At 32.1% G+C, this 22,547-nt stretch overlaps 2 protein-coding genes across 8 annotated transcripts; one reads left to right on the plus strand and one right to left on the minus strand.

The window, feature by feature from the left end:
* Positions 1-1,028: 1,028 nt before the first annotated feature.
* On the minus strand, positions 1,029-3,886 carry LOC109807086 (NAC domain-containing protein 2). The gene is made up of 3 exons (XM_083073398.1): positions 3,724-3,886; positions 1,808-2,067; positions 1,029-1,160 (listed from the first exon to the last, which is right to left on the minus strand). Exons 1-3 carry the CDS (start codon positions 3,884-3,886, stop codon positions 1,029-1,031), a joined length of 555 nt encoding a protein of 184 aa, XP_082929524.1.
* Positions 3,887-10,212: 6,326 nt separating this feature from the next.
* LOC145956721 (ASI1-immunoprecipitated protein 2) lies at positions 10,213-19,647 on the plus strand. 7 transcript variants are annotated; one of them, XR_014432958.1, is made up of 9 exons: positions 10,218-10,787; positions 11,006-11,049; positions 11,152-11,420; positions 11,514-11,744; positions 11,818-11,939; positions 12,118-12,206; positions 12,773-12,968; positions 16,579-16,708; positions 17,721-19,647. XR_014432958.1 is itself a non-coding variant. In XM_083072294.1 (8 exons), the coding sequence occupies exons 1-7, from the start codon at positions 10,643-10,645 to the stop codon at positions 12,622-12,624; spliced, it is 987 nt and encodes a 328-aa protein (XP_082928420.1). In that variant the 5' UTR covers positions 10,213-10,642; the 3' UTR covers positions 12,625-12,649; positions 12,773-12,912. The 7 variants fall into 7 exon arrangements, 5 of the variants coding, with proteins under 5 accessions (XP_082928420.1, XP_082928417.1, XP_082928416.1 ...); XR_014432959.1 differs by lacking the exons at positions 16,579-16,708; positions 17,721-19,647 and adding an exon at positions 12,538-12,680 and having other exon boundaries at positions 10,213-10,787; positions 12,773-12,912; XM_083072294.1 differs by lacking the exons at positions 16,579-16,708; positions 17,721-19,647 and adding an exon at positions 12,538-12,649 and having other exon boundaries at positions 10,213-10,787; positions 12,773-12,912.
* The last annotated feature ends 2,900 nt before the right edge of the window (positions 19,648-22,547 follow it).

Consider the following 22,547-nt stretch of genomic DNA (forward strand, 5'->3'; position numbering starts at 1 on the left):
CAATAACTTATTATATCTTAATTTATAGTAATATTTTAATAAATATAATTAAAAAATGTTATTATATGTTAAATGTACGTAGTAGTGGAAAATTACTAATTGGTAATTAAAACTCGCATGAAATATTAACATATTGATATTATTCGATAATTTACAAATCGGTCATAAGTCCAAATGTTATTGGATAATTATTGAAAAAACATTAAAAGATAATAACAACAGTATGTAACGACATCTTAGGTAGGGGTGGACAAAACGAACTGAACTGAACTGAACTTATAAAAACTATACTGAACTTAAAAGTAGTTCATATGAACTGAACTAAACTAAATATAAGTTCAGACGAACTGAACTGAACTATTCTTTTGTGTCATTGAACTGAACTGAACTATACTATAAAAACTTGAACTGAACTGCAATTTAAACTGCACTAAACTGTTATGATATTTTGAATTGAACAATTTTGACTCATTGATCTATCAAAATAGGACACATTTGTCAACTTTACTTTATTTTCCATTTTATTTAAATTTTTTAAAGGAAAAAAATATAAAATTAAGTCAAACAAACTCAGTGAATTTTAAGCCTAAAAATAAGTAGTTCAACATAGCTCAATTGATCCGTTAAGTTCAACAAAATTGATATAATTTTTTTTCAAATCACTTTTTTTCTAAAATTTTGGTTATTAGACTATCGAGCTAATCTATTAAGACATAACATGTTAAACACATTTAATTTTTATTCTTTTATAAAAATAGTTCAATTTTTATAATTCAATTCAGTTTATATAGTTCAGTACAGTTCAACTTTACAACAGTTCAGTTCAGTTCAGTTTTTTTTAAACAGTTCAGTTCAGTTTTTTTTACAAACAGTTCAGTTTTTTATAGTACAGTTCACCACCAGTTCAGCTCAGTTTAGTTTTTTTTGCCCACCCCTAATCTTAGGTAGTGTCTGCCTTCACTAAAACATGAGATTGAAAGTGACACAAGAGAGGAAAGGCAAAGACACTGCATTTGTCCATTGTGGAATCAATGACTTTGTGTGACATCCTCAGATTTTCCAACATTGTTTATATTCGAGGTCTCCCCACTATACTTTTTTGCAATCTTTTGTGTTTTTGCCCCCTTGCTGAATATGCGATACACAGCCCAATCTGTCATCTACATTAGCATTCAAATAGGAGTGATCAGATACTAGTAAACAAGAAAGAAAAGAATATATATATATATATATATATATATATATATATATATATATATATATATATATATATATATATATATGGCACCATACTTGTTCTAGAATGGAAAACACACTAGAAAATACTTAGTTAGAATCTAAGTCTAGATCATTAAAAAATATGTAATTTTTTTTATCTATTTATATCAGAGTTATCATAATTTATGAATTTTATAATTTATGTAGTTTCTATTTTAAAACATCAAAATAATTAATGTTATATTATGAGATTTAATATATGCATTAGTGGTATTAATTCTGGATTAAATCTCTTATCTCAATAAATATCTTAACTCAATGCTAACTTGACTATTATATAATTGGATAGTCTCTCTCAAGATAGTTTTGAGACAGTACAATTACCTCCAACTTTAATTTTAATATTTAATCTTCTGTGTGTTTTATTGATTAATAAGACCTCTAAGAATATTTTCAAGAAAATCCAATACTCATATAATCATATTAGTGTTTCAACTGAGCACAAAAGGCATTACTACTTTTAAGCTAGCTGTTGAACAATTTTGATAGTGATGATGGTGGACACAATTGTATTAATGATAATGTTTACCTGAGATGGATTTGATTTTGGGGCAAGGTGGAACTCATGCATCATCCAATTTGTTTCAGTAAAACGGTTTCCTTTGGCTTCCCAGAAAACCAAAATGTTTCTCTTGGCAATCCACTGCAGTTTGGTAGGGAGCTGAAAATCTTCATCTTTCTCCATTATTCTCCATTGGCCATTCCCAGCAACTCTCTTATCAGGGTTTTCGAACACACGAGCCCCAATATTGTAGAAGAAAAACTTCAGCCAATTCAGATGCTTCTCACCTGGAACACACACAATTAGGAAAACAAACACTATTTTTATTAGGTTAAAACCTAATTTGATCTCTTATAATATTTTTTAGTTTCAATTTAGTCTCACTTTAATTTTTTATTTCAATTTGGTCCCTAATAATTTAAATTACTACAATGTCAGACCTTCCGTCCAAATTTCTTAAATGGAGTTAATTGTTGGCCACGTGGATGCCACGTAGATGCCACTTAGATGCGTAGGTGGCAAGGCCCCATACGTCTTCTTTAATGCATCTGGAACGGCCCGTTCTGAAACCGGAACAGCCCGTTTTGCTTGCACTCACTGTGTGTTAATTTTGCTTCTAGAACGACCCGTTCCAGATGCAAAATTAACACACAAAGAGTGCAATCAGAACGGGTCATTCTGGTTCCAGAACGCCAACTGTAAACGGTCAATGATTATAGTTCACGCCCATGATTCTAAATCACGGTTATGAATCGTGTAAGGAAAAAAAAACCCAAGGTACAAAGCATTTCAAACACTGAATTTGGTAATATTGTCAATGAGAGATTGATAACTTCAATTGCTAAACATTTGGGCTATACACCTTTTTTGGACCAATTGCATGATATAGGAGCTCTTAGAAGTATTAATTATAATACTTGTTATGCAATGCAGTGTATCACTAAGGACAATGATGATAGGTTTTATTTCATTATTAGTCAAACTGGAGTGAACCACTTACTACTAAATCGACACTATACAGTCAAGAATGAAACGACATGATTTTATTTCCCTCCTTAGTAATTTCTTTGAAATTTTTTAGTATATGTTATGTTATGAATTTTTGTTTTCTGTTTCTGAACCATATTGCAGTATTTGAATTTATGTTATGTTATGAATTTTTGTTTTCAATCTTTGAATCACATTACTGCATTTTGTTGAACATACAGACGTGGTGGGCGTTCTAGAACGACCCGTTCTAAATCCAGAACGGCCCGTTCTGCCTTTACTCTTTGTGTGTTAAATAATGCAACTGGAACGGGCCATTCCAGATGCAAAATTAATACACAATGAGAGCAATCAAAATGGAGGTCGTTCTGGTTTCAGAACGGGCCGTTCCAGATGCATTAAAGAAGACGTATGGGACCATGTCACCTATGCATCTACATGGCATCCACGTGACCAATAGTTAACTCAGTTTAAAAAATTTGGACGAAAAGTCAGACATTATAGTAATTTAAATTATTAGGGACCAAATTGAAACAAAAAATTAAAGTGAGACTTGATTGAAACTAAAAATATTATAAGGGACCAAATTAAGTTTTTAACCTTTTTTATTTCAAGAATGTGATGATATTATTTTTGCTCATTTATTTGTTCCCACACATAAGCATACAAGGGACACTGAAATTTGAATGTGATTTCTTAGACAAGACACATTTTTTCCTGGGTCAAGTTTATAAAAAAAAAAAAATTGTTCTAGTCAATATCCTTGAGAGAATGATTAGGAAATCAATAGTAAAAAAAGTTTTATTAAAGATTATAATATAATTACATTAGAAATTACGAGAGTGTTCTTTTACACCGGTAAAAAGAAAAATCATTTTAATTCTTAATTTATCTTAGGATTTTCACAAAGCATTAAATAGAAAGAGAGCATTTAGTTTTATATTTTCTTGACAAACCTCCTGGCAGCCCCCAAGGCTGAGTTTGAAACACATCATATTCTTGAATGACATCATTAGGGAGTGATTGAGCTAAGATTCTCCTTAGGTAGTAACCCGCAAGAATATCATCAGTAGGATCAAACCTAAACCCAATAGACTCGGAATGGTTTTGGAGCTCCATCATGGAAATGAAAGAATGTCACCCATAAACCTTTGGGTGATGAGAATACTAAGGCCTGTCTTGGATGAATAATAGCTATAAGGCCTTGATGTGAAGAATTTAATTTATAGATACACAGGTGAATGAATCCTTTCATATAATAGGATGGCCATATTAAATTTTTAATTAATTAAAAAAAGTGATAATCAATTTTTTACAAGATATGTATATAGAAATTTACGGGAGGATCTATTTTCATGGATATATGCAATGTGGTTTATGTTCAAGTAATTTTGTTTGTTTGGGTAGAAATGAAGTGGAAGGAAATAGAAAAGAAGAAATTGAATAAAATTGTCAAGTATTTCATTTGGTTATCATATTATTAATGTAAAATATTTATAATTTTGTTAATTGACTTATTTATATTAAGAAAGTTGACTAGTTATTATTTATAAAGTAGACACACTTTATTCTGTCCAAAAGACTCGAATATAATTGGCAGGCCATATCAAATTTCTTATTAAATTAAGAAAAAGGTGATAAACAATTTTTTTCACATGATATGCATGCAATGTGGTTTATGTGCAAGTTATTTTGTTTGTTTACGTAAAAATAAAGCGGAAGAAAATGAAAAATTAAATAAATATGTCAAGTATTTTATTTATTAGTCATCATATTATTGGTGCAAAATATTTATTAATTAATTTTGGTTAAAAAATTTAACTAATATCTTAAATGAAATAAACATATTCATTTCATCTAAAAAACTTAAATTCTAAACCTCAATTTTACTTGGACAAAAATGTGTCGATACAAATGTCATATTTTCACCATATAAAGGAGAAATAATTAAGGAAGTAAGAGATTTTCTAGGATTATAAAAAAAAATATCCAAATTGACATTTCTCTTTTCATTTTTTTTATTTTGTTTTCATTTTATACAAATTAAATAACTTTTTAAGAGAAAAATAGAGAATATAATAAATCATTTCATTTTAAATAAATAATGTAGTAAACACATTAATTTTTTTAATTAATGTAAAAATACATTGCAAATATTTTATTTATTTATTATTACTTTCTTTTTTTCTACTCTTTCCAATAAATAGAGATCAATTTCTTCACTCCTTTCCGGCCTCTTTATTTTTATTAATGTAACCCAAACACATTTTTTTTCTTCTATTTTTTTTCTTCTCTTTTTCTTCAAGTTTATTTTTCTTTCCCTTTTATTTGACACCTAATATAAACAAAATATAGAAGAGAGAGGGAATGAATTTTAGACAAATTAGAGACTAACAAGTAGGGAGGGATGAAAAAGGATAAATAAAACTTTTGATTAATGGCTAGATATCCGAATAATTCTTTATTTGACTTATGGAACAAATTAACTGATTGATTTTCTAATTTATTTTTCTATGTATTAAAAGATGTGTAAGTTTTAGTAAAAAATGTGATGGCATAAATGAAAATTTGACGTTGAAATTATCCTCAAACATTATCATAAATGGTCAATAAAATAAGAAAGATGATGCAAAACTAATAATATCTATATATATATATATATATATATATATATATATATATATATATATATATATTACATTTAGAACAATAAGTTATATAACCTCATTTTTTTTCTATTATTAATAAATATTTTTCTAAAATAAATGAAGTGATCAAAAAGGAATAGATACAAAGAAAAAGTTGTATAAATTAATATACAATTTTTATTGTATATGTAATATTAATCATTAAAAAAAATTACTTTAAAATAAGATTATTATTGACATTCATTAAAGTCTACCTTTATCCTTTCGTACTAATAAAAGTAATATAATATTTTATGTTATTAATAAAATGTTTTATAAATATATGAATTTTTTTCTTAAATATTATTATTTACTAATTATAATACAATAAAGTGAATAAAAAAATAAAGTGATTTCTTCTTTATATATTATTAAGTAACTTATTTTTTAAAGTATTATACAAATAAATTTATTAATACTAGAAAATAAATATAATATATTGATGAAATAAAATAAAATAATATACATTTATTACTTGTATTAAATATTTATATCATTATAATCTATCTATCTATCTATCTATATATATATATATATATATATATATATATATATATTATTTTAAGAAAAACTCTTGATTTAATAACTCATGGTGTATGATAAATTTTAACAATTAAACTGTTAAATTAAAAATTTTAAAAATATTTATATGTTAATTTGAATCTATATAATGAAATGTCATATAATTTTTAAATTTTTTTAAAAGTTTATAAGTTTGATCTATACGTTAAGAACTTATAATTTGATATCACACACACACACGCATACACACTTAGAATTTAGAATTTAGGCCTAAACCCTAAACACACACGTGCGCGTTACTGCGCGTACACACACACATATATATAAGAAGGGATTTGTTTATTCTAGAAGTAAGTCTAAATCAAATTTCAATAACTTATGTTTTACATCAAATTTCAATAATCCAACCCATTGAATTCATAGTTCTTAATGCATAGATCTAGTGTGCAAATTTTTAAAAATTTGAAAATCATTTGATACTTTATTTCATTAATTCAAATCAATGTATAAAATAATTTTATGATTATCTGTCAAATATCAAATGATTTTCAAAATTTTGAAAAATTTACAGATTTGATCTATGTATTAAGAACTTTAAATTTAACAATTAGATATTTAAAATTTGATATAAAATATGAATTATTGAATAGAGTAAGTCGACTAGATAAACTTACTCTTTGAGTAAACGGATCCTTTTTTGTTTCTCTCTCTCTCTATATATATATATACACACAAGTAATTTATCACTTAAGAACCTTATAATTAAACATGTTTGATTTGGAATAATTTAAGGATGAGTAACAAAAGTTTTCTAATAAGTATATAAATGAGGATAAAGTATGCTGAAAAGTTTTGCGTAGATATATGTGGACAATTGTTGATCTTGAAAGCAATTGGAGATCTTGAAAAGGACGGAGATCTTGAAAAGGACTATCTAGGGTGAGATCTGAATGTTTAAAGGTGGTGTCGCCATATGAATTTGAAGTGTCATGCAGTGTAATCATTGAAATATCAAATTTGAGAGATGTTATAAGATTAAAATTAAATATTCAAAGGAAAAAAAATTAATATATCATTTAATATTATTCATAAGATATTTCTAAATATATTAATAGGCACATTTATTCTAATACATTATTATTTATAGTATTTATTAATTATAATATGAATTTTGCAAAATCAGAAAAATAAAGTTACTTTCCTTATATAATATTAATTTAATTCGTTATTAAATTTTATATCTATTTAATTTTGGTAATACTATCAAATACTATATTCATTAAAGATAATATATTTAATAATATAAAATATATTTATTACACATGTACTTTTCATATCAATTAATTTTTACGAATATAAGTATAAAGCTGGGAGAATAATTTCAATATTTTAAAGATTAGTAAGAGAGAAACAACACACGAAATCCAATATTGTAGAAGAAAAACATCAAACAATTCAAGTGTTCTTCACATACGAATATAAGCATAGAGCAGGGAGAAGAAATTTAATATTTTAACACATTGCATTAATTTTATTTAAATTTATAAATATAAAATATAAATATTTTTTTAAAAGTTAATAAAAATTGAATTATGCAATTTAATTATACATTCACCTATTTAACCTTTTATCTACAAATTGGTGTCCTAATCAATTTGATAATCTTAATAGCCTGTCTAATTTAATGATTAGTTTAATTTTTTAAATATTTGTTTTAATCTCTTATAGTAACAAATCTAGAAATAATTAAAGAAATAAAAACTAGTCACGAAATCAGTGTTTTTTTTTTTTTTTGGTAAAAGAAGGGGCTAAACGCTCAAAGGAAATAAAATTAAACAACACCAACAAGGTTTGCGGATAACAAAGAATGAAGGAAACTAGGAGGGAAAGAGAATATTGTTAGCTCCTCCTCTATCCAAAAACTATGTTTAGCTAACCTATCTGCCACAATGTTGGCTTCTCTAGGAATGTGAATACACAAAAAGGATGAAAAATGTAAAGATATTGTTGGGTAAGACCAAAGCAAGGATGATGACAAGCACACGCTTCCTCAATTAGTTCAACTGCTTCAGCGGAGTCTGATTCACAAATGATAAGGCTTCTAGCATAACGGTCTTTGATGATAAGAAGTCCTTGATATATGGCCCATACTTCAGCCATGAGGATTGAAATGCGACCTAGTTTTTTGGAGAAAGCGAGTAGTAGGTTGCCTGATGAATCACAAACAACCCCTCCACAAGCTCCAATTCCATCGTTTGACACGACTCCATCCCCATTCAATTTAATGTGACCTGTAGGCGGAAACCTCCAATGAGTATCTTGGCGACCACACAGAGGATCACTTAGTAAAGAAATATTTGTGTGGCTGGAGATTATTGTCGTAACACGAGCATTAATTCCCTTTACCACCTGTTCAGATGAAGAGAAGGAATTGTCGAAGACTATTTTGTTTCGTCTAATCCAAAGGGAGTCTAGTGTAACAACGAACAAAATGGGCCAGTTCACGTGAGATGGCCTTCTTTCTTTCAGGTTAGCATGAACCCATCATGAATATTATCTTCAAAGAATAGTCTGGGCAGAGAATCCCCTGAGGCTCTTGACCATATTTCTGCTGCAAATTTGCAGTCTCTTAGGGCGTGAAGGTTGTTTTCAGTTCCTTGCACGCAAACTGGGCAAGTTGGATCAATCCCTAAACCTCGATCAACCCTTACTTTGTTTATCATTAGACTTCCATGCACCACTCGCCATAGGAGGACACGTATCCTTTCTGGGTCATTCCATCTCCATATTGCTTTAAAGGCCGGGGGGTGAGAAACTGTATGAAAGGAGGATGCAATTGTAAATGTTGACTTTGTAGTAAAAAATTCATCCTTAGAGGGCCCCCACAGCACGACATCCTGCCGATAGTCATTAGTTGGAAGGGGGAAGTGATATATACTCTCTAAAATGATTTGAGGAAGCCATGATTGGAGGTGGTCAATCTGCCACGGGCCCTGACCTAAGGTATATTCATGGACCGTCTTGAACAGCTCCACCGGGGGGATGAAGGTGCTTGAATAATGGATAATTGGCATATGGTTTGGCAACCATTTATCATACTAGAAACTTGCAATTCTCCCATTATTAATATGCCATCGAATATGTGGTTTAATTAAGTCCCAAGATGCACATATACCCTTCCATAAATTAGACATTTTGTTTGTCTTCATTACCTGAGGTATGTTTTCATTCTTACACTTTTACTTTGCTCTAACTACTTGTACCCATAACTTATGAGGATCTTGAATTAGATTCCAGCAGTTCTTCATCATGTAAGTTGTGTTTACATTACGCATTGATCGTAGGCCTAGCCCACCCGCCTCTTTAGGACAACAGATCTTATTCCAACCAATAACATGGTATTTTTTTTATGATTGGAAGACTCCCCCCCATAGGAAATTACGACATAAGCGGTCTACTTCAGCGCATATACTTTTCGGTAGATGCATTGTGTAAGCTGGGATGGCTGCAACCACGAATTTACAGAGAGTAAGAAACCCTGCAAAGGAAAGGGCAGTAGCTTTCCATCCACTTAACTTCTTATTTACTCGCTCGATGACTTCGTGGTAGTCACTCCGACGAACTCGAGCATGGTGGGCTGGGATGCCTAAGTATCTTCCAAGGTTGTCAGTATGTTGAAACCCAAAGGAGTAACTAATCTCTTCACGGGTTGTATGAGGGACATTTTTAGAGAAAAAAGATTATAGTTTTCTCCATACTTACTTTCTGACCAGAGCTAGCGCTAAAGTGGTTTAGACAGGATTAGATAATTCTATCTGGTCTAAAGAGGCTTCTGCAAATAGAACTAGATCATCCGCAAAGGCAAGATGAGAGAGGAGGACCATCTCTAGAGAGCTTGATTGGTTTCCAAATGAGCATCAATTGCTGCAATAATAAGATGAAATAGTCGTTCCATGCATAGAACAAACAAGTAAGGTGATAGCGAATCTCCTTGTTGGATTCCTCGAGTAGGTTTGAACTCACTACTAGAAAAATACTGTTTTACATCGCTATATTTACATCGATTTTAGTAGAACCGATGTAAATAATAAATGCGGTGGCAAACTTGTAAATAAATAGAAAATACAAACATATTTACATCGGTTGAGAGGAGAAACGATGTAAATATGAGCATATCTACATCGGTTTTAAGATTGACCGATGTAAAAATGGAATCAGGAAGTTATTCTACATCGGTTTTTCTTATGACCAATGTAGAAGTGAGCCCCTCATCCGCGAACACGCTAGGTTAAAGCATACCCTTTCACTCAGCAACGTCCCAGCCGCCGCGAGCAACGACGAAGAGCTCAAGTGCTTCCTCCTCCGTCTTCACCGTCGCCACGTCTCGCGCTCAAGTGCGTATCGACTCCACCGTGCTCTCGATAGACTCTCCTCGTCCAACACCACTCCATCCACTTCCTTGAACCACCGCATCACCGTCCGCGATTTCCTAACCCTACACGAATCCCGCACCTTCCTCCTCGTCCTCCTCAACAACCTCCTCCTCTCCAATGCCCCCTCCCGCATTCCCCTCCTCATTTCCTAAACCCTAAATTCAAACTCTCACGCATTCTAATTCGACGATGTAGACGTCACCGAGCACGAACTCCCCACGCTCCACGCTGCCATGCGTTCCACGCTGCTCGCCGTCTCCGCCATTCTCGACCTCTGCCTTGTCAGGAAGCTCAAGGTTCACCATTTTGAGAAAGTTCTCAAGCACGACCTCTCCATCTTGAACGACCCCAAACAACGATCCAATCTCGGCAACGAAGGTTACTTCCCTCACGCCACTGACCTAATTTTTCTTATTACTCTTCAATTGTGTGATTCTCTTGTTTTTAATTTTACGCGGTGATGTTTGGAGCTTCTAATTGCGCTGTTTTGTTCTGTACCTCACTTCTTTTTTACTACTATGCTTTAGTTGTAGGTCTACATTTATTGAATTTTCCTTTTGACTAATTTTTGTGCAGAATGGGCCTTGTATGAGTAGGTTGCAGTTGCTGCTATGGATTGCCAAAGTCTCGACGTTGCCAAGGTTTCGATCTAAATTGGGTTTTTTTTTCTTCTATTACTTCTTTCATTCCAGAAATATCTAATGGTGAAACTTCATTTTCTGGACCCATTTTTTGCAATATTGATGCTATTAAAAAATCTGGACAATCGGATCATAGATTACGGGAAAGCAATCACAACACTCATAAAGACCCCAACTGTCCAAATGAAAAGAAGAAAAGTGTGAACCAGCAAGGTGAACAGACCACAAAAGCTGCTACAGCCATGAGCATATATAAATTACGCATCCACCCTGCTTCTGATGAAGGGACATGCTCGAGAGACTCGGTGCAGGTTGAGACAACATTTCTTTCACAGGATTTTTTCGTTCCAGAGGCCAATTCTTCGTGGCTGTATGACCCATTTTATTTCTCTTCAGTTTAACTATTTAGTTTTTCTTTAAGGGTGTACAAATTTGAATTTTTTGTGTATTTGTATTCATGCAGGGGCAAGTTTCAGATACACTTTAGTGAGGGGATTGTAGGGACATGGGATGGGATTCAAGCTCACTTATCAAATTGTTCATCATCTATAGTTGTCAAAATGGCGTCTAGGCTTCCTAAAATAATTATACTGGAGGAACTACCTCGCTTGAGGCTTTGGCCATCCCAATTTATGGCAAGTCGAGTCACTGAAGATAATATTGGTCTCTTCTTTTACACACGTGATGATGATAGGTTTGTTGGGCATTTCTTTTGTACTAACAAGCTTGGTTTTATACCGTCTACTCATATGTATGTCTTTTTCCAGCTATGTATGTTATAAACAATTAGTGGATCAGATGATCGAGAATGATTTGGCACTTAAAGGAAATGTGAATGGGATTGAGCTTTTAATTTTTCCATCTAACGTTCTTCCCGAGAGATCCCAGCGTAAGAAACTATTTTAGTTGTATATATAATTAGTTTTAACTACATTAACATTTTATGTTTATTTTTGTCTCTCTATTACTATCACTCTTCAGTGGTACTTCTTACATTCTAACTACATTAGCATGCTTTTAGCATTCATTTTTCTAATTTTTTTCCGTGTTACTTGTTATGCTTACAGGTTGGAATCGAATATTCTTCTTGTGGGGTGTATTCAGAGGACGGAAGGTGAATATCTCAGCTACCACACCAGTTTCAAATTCTCTTAAGGTATTGACAAGCGTGGAAATTCTTTACTTGCTGTTTTTGACCAACAAAGATATGTCTTTTCTATCACTTAAATATTGATTGAGACGGGATAATACTTCAAAATACTAGATGATCATATTTGTTTATGTTATATTCATATGTTGATTGTTTATGAGATTTCTCTCTAACAACCACTCCACCAAATTTACTGTTGCATAAATGCATAATACTTGTATTTCATTACTTAACTTGTCAGGTAGTCATCTGCTGTCCTCGATTGTTGTCTATTTTCTGGGTAGTGTATCGTTTATTTTAAGTTTGAGTCTCTTTTGGCCCCTTTATTCTCTGTCAGCGGTGGATGGAGAAAAATATCGGCTTTCCGATCTGGCTATATGATATTATTCTTTCAGAATTTATTGTATCATTCTCGTTAAAATAATATGGCCGAGTTCAAAGCAGTTGAGGTATTCTCTTCAATATTTTATGATCACCGAGGCATGTCATGGACTCAAATATCACTTTTTTTGTGTTCATGTTTTGCATCAGGCTTTAGGACTAAATAAATATGTATTTTATGACTTGTGTAGCTGTTGAATGGCTTGTTCAAGGAATGTCATCAACTTGGAGAATCACTGATAACTGAAGGGCTAATAAAATATGAAGATATACAAGAAGCCAAGTCTAGCAAAGGGGCAAGAATCATTAGAATTGGTTTGCCAGCATATTGCCTTCTCAAAGCACTCTTACATTCTTTAAAAGCTGACTCGACCGGTATATTGATAAGTAAGTGATCACTTGCTGAAGTTCTAGTTGTCTTTTCCTCCTTTCCTCTTCCTATTTATAATTTAATTTTCTTGAATGGACAATAAAACTTTATTGTATAACCATTATGATCTAACTTAAAAGATAATTATTATAAAAGTTTTTTTTATACTCCCTTCAGTTTTAATTATAGGATCCAAGTTTTCAAATTAGTTTGATCTTTATTATGATAAGACTCAATTTATTATGTTTTTAGCATTAATTTCAAATTTATGTATTTATGAGTTCAATAAATGAGTAAAAAATTTATTTAATGTATACGTCTTTTAAAATATAAATAGTTTCCTGTTTTTTTTCTTGGAAAGTAAAAACTTTGAAAACTTATATTAAGTGTCTCTTTAATTTAGGGGTAATCTGGGAAAATTTTTTATTAACTATATAATATATATTGCATTCATTTTGGATTTCATTGCTTGTTATTCTTAACTTCTATTGTAATTTATACACCCTGTTTTCCTGGTTTGCAAGGGCTGTGTGAATGGAGGGACATTGTTGCCCGAGCAGAAGATGAATTATTTTTCCCATTTCTTGAATTTGCAGTTATTTCTACTTGCTACTTCTATTTGGTAAAATGAATTATTTTAGCATTCTTATTTTTCTTAGTTATTTCTGGCACCTTGCTGGTTTGTGCTGGCACCTTGTTGCTGGGTCATATTTTTTATTTTTTTTTAAAAAATGCAATCTACATCGGTTCTCAAGAGAACCGATGTAGATTTAAGCATAAATCTACATCGGTTCTCTGGAGAACCGATGTAGATTTATGCTTAAATCTACATCGGTTTTTCAGAACCGATGTAAAAATGTATACATTTTCTACATCGCTCTATTCTACATCGATTTTAGAACCGATGTAAATGCCTTTAGAGAACCGATGTAAAATATGTATCTTGTAGTAGTGACTCCTCCAGGCTTCCCCATTCCAAAGCATGTGAAATCTAAGAGAAGTTATATAGGCCTACACAATGTCAAAAAAATGAAGTGGAAGACCAATATCCATAAGGGTATCTTTCACAAAGGACCATTTCAATCTACATAAGCTTTCTCGATGTCGGTTTTTATAGCCATCCAACCTTTGCTACCAGATTTATGCCTTATCAAGTGAACAACTTCCTGGAAAATTATAATGTTGTCCCTCCTATGACGCTGTGGAATGAAACTGCATTGGTTAGGATGCACTAGAGATTCCATGACTTGAACCAGATGATGTGCCAGGATTTTGGTGAGGATCTTGTAGGAGACATTACATAGGCCAATAGGTCGCATTTGTTTTAAACGTGTAACTATTTCCTCCTTTGGGATTAAAACAATTAGTGTATCATTGACTTCTGCAACCTTGCTTGGGTTGACTTCAATGTCATGGGTTAGTTGACACACTATGGGACCTGCAATACTCCACTAAGACTTGTAGAAGATGGCTTGCAACCCATCTGGTCCTGGCGCCTTGAAGTTACCCACGCGTTTCATAGCTGCTAAAACCTTCTCATCACGAATAGGTTCACCTATAAAGGCTATATCATCATTACTAAGCTTAGAGTAAGCATTTGAGATACCAAAGGGTGTTGCATCACCTGAGTCAGAGAATAGGTTTTTATAAAAATTTGTCACCATCATTTCCAAGTCGTCTTTATGTGAAATCTATTCATCACTGTCATTTAAAAGTCTCTCAACTCTACTCTTTCTTCTACGAACAATGGTTGAACCATGAAAAAATTTAGAGTTTCAATCCCCTAACTGGAGCCATTTGCAACATGAATTCTGGAACCAGATTATCTCCTCTCGCTTCAGGATAAGGTCTAGTTCAGACCATAGCTCAAACTGGAGTTTCTCCAAAAAACGATTGGGACCAAGAAGAAGCTCTCGCACAATCCCATTTAAATGTCTAAGAAGTCTCTATTTTGCACAGAATACATTCCCAAAACAAGATTTATTCCAATCCATTAAGATTTTCTTTGTATGATCAATCCGCTGTATCCAGTTATCTTTTGCATTCCAACCATTCTGAATTATGTTAGGGAAATCTTCATGGGTTAACCAAGCTGCCTCAAAACGAAAGGGTCTCCTAGAATGCCGCATTGGTTGGTCTGGTTTTAATCTTAGGAGGATTGGGCAGTGGTCAAATTTTAAAGGGTTAAGATGTATATCAAGGCCTCAAGGAATAGAACTCACCAATCATAGGAAGCTAACGCTCTATCTAATCATTCAAACAGGTTGCCTCGATTCCATGTAAAAGAAGCACCATTAAAACCTAAATCAACAAGTTGACATTGGTTTATGCAATTACGGAATGCATTATCTCCTCTGAAAACTGATGTACCCCTACCTCTTGATCTTTCATGGTTAAAAAGAACCGCATTAAATTCCCCCATCAACATCCATGGGCCATCAACAAGTTTGCAAGGCGGATGAGGTCTCTCTAGAGTGTTATGTGGCCTTGACTATGAGGGCTTGCATAAACCATGGTGCATTACCAAGGAGAAACATTCTCTTGAATCTTAAGGTGAATAAATTGAGTGGAGCGTTCAAGAACGTTAATCTGCCAAATGCTAGAGTTCCACATACACCATAGTCCTCCTACATGACCTTGTTCTTGCACCATGAAACATTTATCAAGTGAGATTCAACGGGTTATTCGCAAAGCCTTATCTCCACTCATATAGGTCTCCATTAAACAAAGAAGTTCAACCTTATATTCATGAATGATATCATTAATCAAGGATGAAAATCAATGTCTAAATCATGATCTGAAACAGAAAAGATTCATGATTTATAGAAAAAAGATCATTGAATATAACATATGAAAAATTAAAATCAACGTATATAACATAACATAATTGATATGCTAAGATTAATAAATTTTGCACAAAAAAAAATTGAAATTAGGTACTTCAAATATTAATTTTAAGATCACCATGCATATCATAATTAACAAACAATAAATATCCCTATTGTTTTAAGTTGCACCGTTAGCAATGGAAAGCTTCATCAAAACTAAACTTCCTTAGCTAAATATTTTAAGATTACGTACCATGCATATCATAATTAACAAACAATAAATATCCCTGTTACATTATACATGTGTACCTACACGAGATTACTTTCTTATTTCCTTGTGTGATATCTTCTTTACTCTTTATTTTATGAATTGATCACTTTCTTATTTCCTTTTGTGATATTTTCTCTACTCTTTATTTTATGAATTGATCTTCCTACAAAGCTGAGGAAAATGTACTTGTAAAAAGTTACTTTAACGCTCAAGTAAAAAATTCACTTGATGTAATAAATACAAATATAGTGAACAATAATTTTATATTAACATATAATATTTGTATTGATTGTGATGGACCTAAATCCCAATGGATCTTGGTTAGAGGTTATCAATTATGTAATACTTCCTTAATTTGTGTTCTATCGTGATTAGACTTAAATAATTTGATTATCTTAATGTATGACAAGCAACTACTTAATATCTTTAGTTGTCAAATGACTTGGATATTCAATTTCATGGTGTAACAACATTTGAGAGTGACAAATGAACAAATATTATTGAATGAGCTTGAGCATTCACATTCAGGTGTATAAACGATTGAGGGTATCAAAGGAGTATGAACCACACACATTCAAGAGGGGTGTTAAAGGAAGTATTTGTACTGATTGTGATGGACCCAAATCCCAATGGATCTCGGTCAAAGGTTATCAATTATGTAATACTTCCTTAATTTGTGTTCTATCATGATTAGTCTTAAATAATCTGATTATCTTAATGTATGACAAGCAACTACTCAATATCTTTAGTTGTCAAATGACTTGGATATTCAATTTCATGGTGTAACAACATTTAAGAGTGATGAATGAACAAATATTATTGAATGAGCTTGAGCATTCACATTCAGGTGTATAAACAAGCGAGGGTGTCAAAGGGGTATGAACCACACACATCCAAGTGTATAGGTGGTTGAGAGTGTCAGATGGGTATAAACCATATGTGTGCATGTGTATAAGTGGTTGAGAGTGAACGCGTATGAACCATATATGTGCAAGTGCATAGGTGGCAATGGGTGCCAAATGAGCATGAATCGCACATGTTCAAGTGTATAGGTGGTTAAGGGTCTCGGATGAACCATATACGTGCAAATGTATAGGTGGTCAAGGGTGCAAAACATGTATGAACCATATATGCACAAGTGTATAAGTGTTTGAGGGTGCCAAAGGGTATGAACTCTATACGCACAAGTGTATAAGTGTTTCTCTTTTCTTTAATGATCATTTGGTGTCTTCAATTGTTAAGGTGGTATAGGCATCCAAGATTGTTGAGTGATACCTGATGGTACTGGTTTCTGGTTATGTAAGAGTCCATCTAGTATACATGCCCCTAAGCCTAAGAGAAATAGATAGATGAACAAGGTCCTATGTATATAGCGTTAGGGGTTTCTTTAGAGCGGTGTTTCATAATTGTTGTGTCGCTCATGCTTCAACTTCTAAAGGTTATGTTTCTCTGGAAATGAAGAGACACGTATAGTGAGCTATTAGATCACTTTTGATCTAATGGTTGGGAAAGGTTGAGTTGTTCCATCTACCCCAACTAAGATATTATAAATAAGTGTGAGTGGTGAAGTCCCCACCACTATATATTGCTATTGTTACATCTTAGTCAAGTGTGTTTCTACTCTACTTAAAAGTTGCCAATTTAGACAAGTGTGATTTCTTTTTCTCAAGTGGGTGCCGAGGGAAGTAGTTGCCATGGTCGAGTTGTCTAATTTTTCCTCAGCAGAAGATTCCAATGAAGTGTCATCATAATTGGAGACCCTATCAAGTGACTCATCATCAACCTTATCTTAGTCCATCGAGTCAACTCTTGGAGACAATCGTGAAACTAGTGCCAAGGTGGAAGTTGTAGTGGTCGGTTAGGAAGCAGAAGATCAACATAGAAGCAAAGATGTGTCACCACTTGAGTCGTCCTCTAGTGCTTCAACTAACATATAAAAAGACTCAAAGTCGAAGGAGGGTGCACATTACGGTCACCATTCTTGGGTATGAATGGGTGCATGGAGAAGTGTCTTTCTTCTACTTCTAGTATAATGACTTGTGATCAATTCTTAATTTGTTGTCTTACACCAAATTTTTAACCTTTGGTGAGGAGGAAGATTTGTAATCGATAGGCCTAAAGTCGTGCCGAAATAATGAAAGGTTGAATCTAAATTATGTTTTGTCAAGTTGAGCTTCAACCAAGGTGGCCTTGTTTTACATTTACAACAATTTTTTTCGGACATATATGGAGGTATGTTTTCGCTTTAACAATTTCACCATGGGAGTACTACAGGTTTTGAACGTGTGGCCCCAACCTAGCTACATCCAAATAATTGGGTCACCATACAGGCATTCAACAACCTTTGTCATTATCTAAATATAAGTTTGACTCCCTTGTTGTTTCTACATTTTTATTACTATCAACCGAGTGACAAAGAAAAATGGGTTTCTTTGGCTCAAATTTCCAAAAGGTGTCTTCTAAAAAGTTTCATCTCTTTGTATGAAAATTTTAAAATAGATTTTCAAGGTAGTGATTAGGCTGAATGGGAGGCAATTTTTTTGTGGTGAAGATGATAAAAGTTTATTCGCTTTTTAGTGGTAAGACATATCTTGGCGCTAATCACTATGTTGTAAACCCTCTTTTAAAATTTACTTAAAAAGGACCTTTCAATTGAGGAATAGGTTGACTTGGGCGTGTTAATAAAACTCCCTCAACAACTGCCTCTTAGTCACCTTATAAACTTGCTCGAATCGTCTCAAAATTCAGCATGATCTATTAGGTAAGATGTTGTTATGCTTACTCATAATTAAGTGAAAATCCATATTAATTTTGACTCAGTTTTTTTGGCAAGAATAATGGTGAGTTGCAAAGCCAACAAGCTAAACATTCAAAATTTGTTGACTGACTAAGTTCAATAGGCCAAAGACATCAGTTGTTGTAGATCAGTGGAGCTGCACTATACTAAGGTTGATTTTGTTAGAGGGGTTCCACTAGAGCCCCAAAAGTAAGGCAAAGAAAAAAAAGGCACAAGGACAAAGAGTTCCACTGAAGCAGCCATCTTAAGAGGAGAGGAGAAGAACGAGGTCATGAAGAGAAGTCTAAGAGATTTAAACAAAAAGCTCTATATGATGCCCCTTGAATGACCCTAGTTATTTCTCCAACTATATCCACCCACAACTTCTTGAACTCAAAAGGTCGATGCAAAGAACATTGTGATGCAAGAAATTATATATGCTTAAGGTTAAGACTCTTGATCACATTAACACAATGACAGAATGGAAGATTTTTTGTGAGCTATAAGCTCGCTCAATCGTTCTCACGCAAAACATGGTGTTGGAGCCGATCATGGAGGTCGAAGATTTGAACCAGAAGCTACAGGAATTTGAAAAGGTGGTTGTCGACGCCTTAGCTACCAACAATGACCTTATGGAGACGAATAACAAGTATGAGGTGGAGCTTAACAAATTGTGTTGATAGGTGGATTACTTGAAGTTACAACTTCAAGTAAGTGAAGAAGGAAGAGAAAAGGAGCCAAAAAGGCAAGTAGAGCACGTGTAGATTTGGCCTACAAAGATTATGCTAAGTAAAGAGTCACTACTAGAATTTTTCTTATTACATGTGATTTTTTCAGCAAATTTTTATGAAAAATTCGCAGAAAATGTTGTTCCTACAAATTTTTCTGCAAAATTTTATCTGCAGGTAATACCTTCGTGGATAATATATTTTTGCGAATTTTAAAATTCGCAGGAAATTTTCCTGCAAAATTTCTTGCAAAAAAAAATTTGCAGGAAAGTTTCCTGCAAAAAAAATTCGCAAGAAAGTTTCTTGCGAATTTTTTTGCAAGAAATTCTGCAGGAATATTTTTTACGAAAAAATTAAAGAAATTACTATAAATTCTATCAATAATTATTCAACTTTCAAATGCTCACAATGAATTCATCCGAAATATTTCTTTCCATGTCTCCAACTAGGGATGACAAAAATACCCGTACCCGCGGGTATCTGCGGGTAAAATCCGCTACGGATAATAAATGGATAGGCTAATTGGGTACCCGCGGATAATGGGGACGGATAATTTTTTACCCGTTTATAAACGGGGCAGGGGTGGGTATGATGATATACATACCCGCGGGTACCCGTTTAATAATGTTTCTTAAATATCCTAATTATCCTAGTACCACATAACTCTAAAACTACACTCTCTCATCTTTTTTTCTTACAAAAATAAGGTTGATGAAGTTACCAACATGTGTTAAGCATGTTATAAAATTATGTTGGATGTAATTTGATTAATTTTCTATCTTTGATTGGACCAATAAAATTTGTTTTAAGTTGTTTACTTTCGTTTGAAATTATGAGATTGAATTATTATAACTTTGTGATGAGACTTTAACTTACTTGTGAGATTGATGTATTTTAAGTTATTGATTATCTTGCATTTTTATTATTATTTTAACAAAATTAACGTTAAATACAAGTTCAAAATTAACATTAAATTTTTATTTTTAATATTTCAATTACATTAAATATAAACTTAAAATTATTTGTAATATAATTTTTTTAATTTCTTAAAAATTTATAAATATCCATGGATATCTGCGGGTATTCAAGAAATTCATGGATACCTGTATAATAGATACCCGCGCGGATATGGGGTGAGTATGGGGCCAATTTTCATCTAGCGGGGCGAGGGTGGGTACCCGCTCCCATGGGGCCCCATTGTCATCCCTACCTCCAACATGTGATACATAATCTTTTAAATTCTAAGATTGTAACCTAACACTCAACCATACAAATCAACTTGTAAAGTAAGTGTTGCCCCCAACTTATATAAATCGATGTGGGACTTGAAGTTTTTTTTAAAATATTAAACTTATAAATTTAAATATATATTTTTTATTTTTCTTGCGAATTAAAATTTGCAAGAAAATTCGCAAGAAAAGTTACCTGCAAAATTTTTCTACCATTTAGTAAACATTACTTGCGAATTTATTTTTACAAGAAAATCTACAAGAAACAAGATAAAATTCTTACAATATTTTCTGCAAATTTTTACCATGAAAAAAATTTCTATGATTATTAAAATTGTAGCAAAATTTGTAAGAAATATCTGTAAATTATTTTTCGCAAATAAAATAAAAAAATTCTGCGAATATTTTTTTGCAGAAAAATTCGCAAAAATTTTCTGCAAATATTGTTTTGCAAGAAAATTCATAAAAACTTTCTGCGAATATTTTTTTGCAGAAAAAATTGCAAGAAAATGACATTTTTCTAGTAGTGAGTTGTGGTTTATCATGAAGCCAATTTCAACCAAGTCGTTTGACAAGAAAAAATAATTTTGCAGTTTTCTAGGCAATTTTTAGTTTGACATGGGTCAAACCTTCTACCAGGCGATGTTTATGTCATTTGTTGAGATTTCCTCAGGCGTCAAACCAAATGCTGATGCCCTTTCTTAGGGAGATAATGTTTTCTTGGTTTTGTGTGTTCTAGATAATTTGCCTTTGGTGGTTTAGGAATAGGTGTAGATGGTGAAATGATCATTTAATCTACATAAATAGGATAAGGTACGATTCTATGTAAGGTCATGGTTAATAATCTTCAATCTCTTTAAAAAAAAATTTAAACTCTACATAAAAAGAATATAAGACACGAGAAAAGTTGGATTAAATTCCAAGTCCCAACTAATAAGAATAAAGAGAATCAATTAATTATATCACTTTTATAAGATTTTTTTTTTTATTATATAAGATATTGATAGACTAATAGCACTACTAGAAAAATGTCATTTTCCTGAAAAAAATATTCGCAGAATTTTTTTACAGATTTATTTGCGAAAAATAATTTATAGATATTTCTTACAAATTTTGCTACAATTTTAATAATCATAAGAATAAAATTTCCATGGTAAAATTTGCAAAAAATATTGTAAAAATTTTATTTTATTTCTTGCATATTTTGCAAAAATAAATTTGCAAGTATTGTGTTTACTAAATGGTAGAAAAATTTTGCAGGTAACTTTTCTTGCAGATTTTTCTGCAAATTTTAATCTACAGGAAAAATAAAAAAAATTTAAATTTATAAGTTTAATATTTTAAAAAAATTTCAAGTCTCACATCGATTGAAAATAAAAAAAATTAAAGAGTATATAAGTTGGGGCAACACTTACCTTACAAGTTGATTTGTATGGTTGAGTGTTAGGCTTATAATCTACAATCTTAGAATTTAAAAGATTATATATCACATGTTGGAGGCATGGAAACACAAATACTTCGAATGAATTCATTGTGAGCATTTGAAAGTTGAAGAATTATTGATAGAATTTATAGTAATTTCTTTAATTTTTTTGTAAAAAATATTCCTGCAGAATTTCTTGTGAAAAAATTTGCAGGAAAATTTTTGACGAATTTTCCTGCGATTTCTTTTTGCAGGAAACTTTCCTACGAATTTTTTTCACAAGAAATTTCACAGGAAATTTTTTTGCGAATTTTAAAATTTGCAAAAATATATTATCCACG

The sequence above is a fragment of the Cajanus cajan genome, chromosome 4, assembly GCF_000230855.2.
Source record: "Cajanus cajan strain Asha chromosome 4, NIPB_CcT2T_4, whole genome shotgun sequence".
NCBI classification, from domain to species: domain Eukaryota; kingdom Viridiplantae; phylum Streptophyta; class Magnoliopsida; order Fabales; family Fabaceae; genus Cajanus; species Cajanus cajan.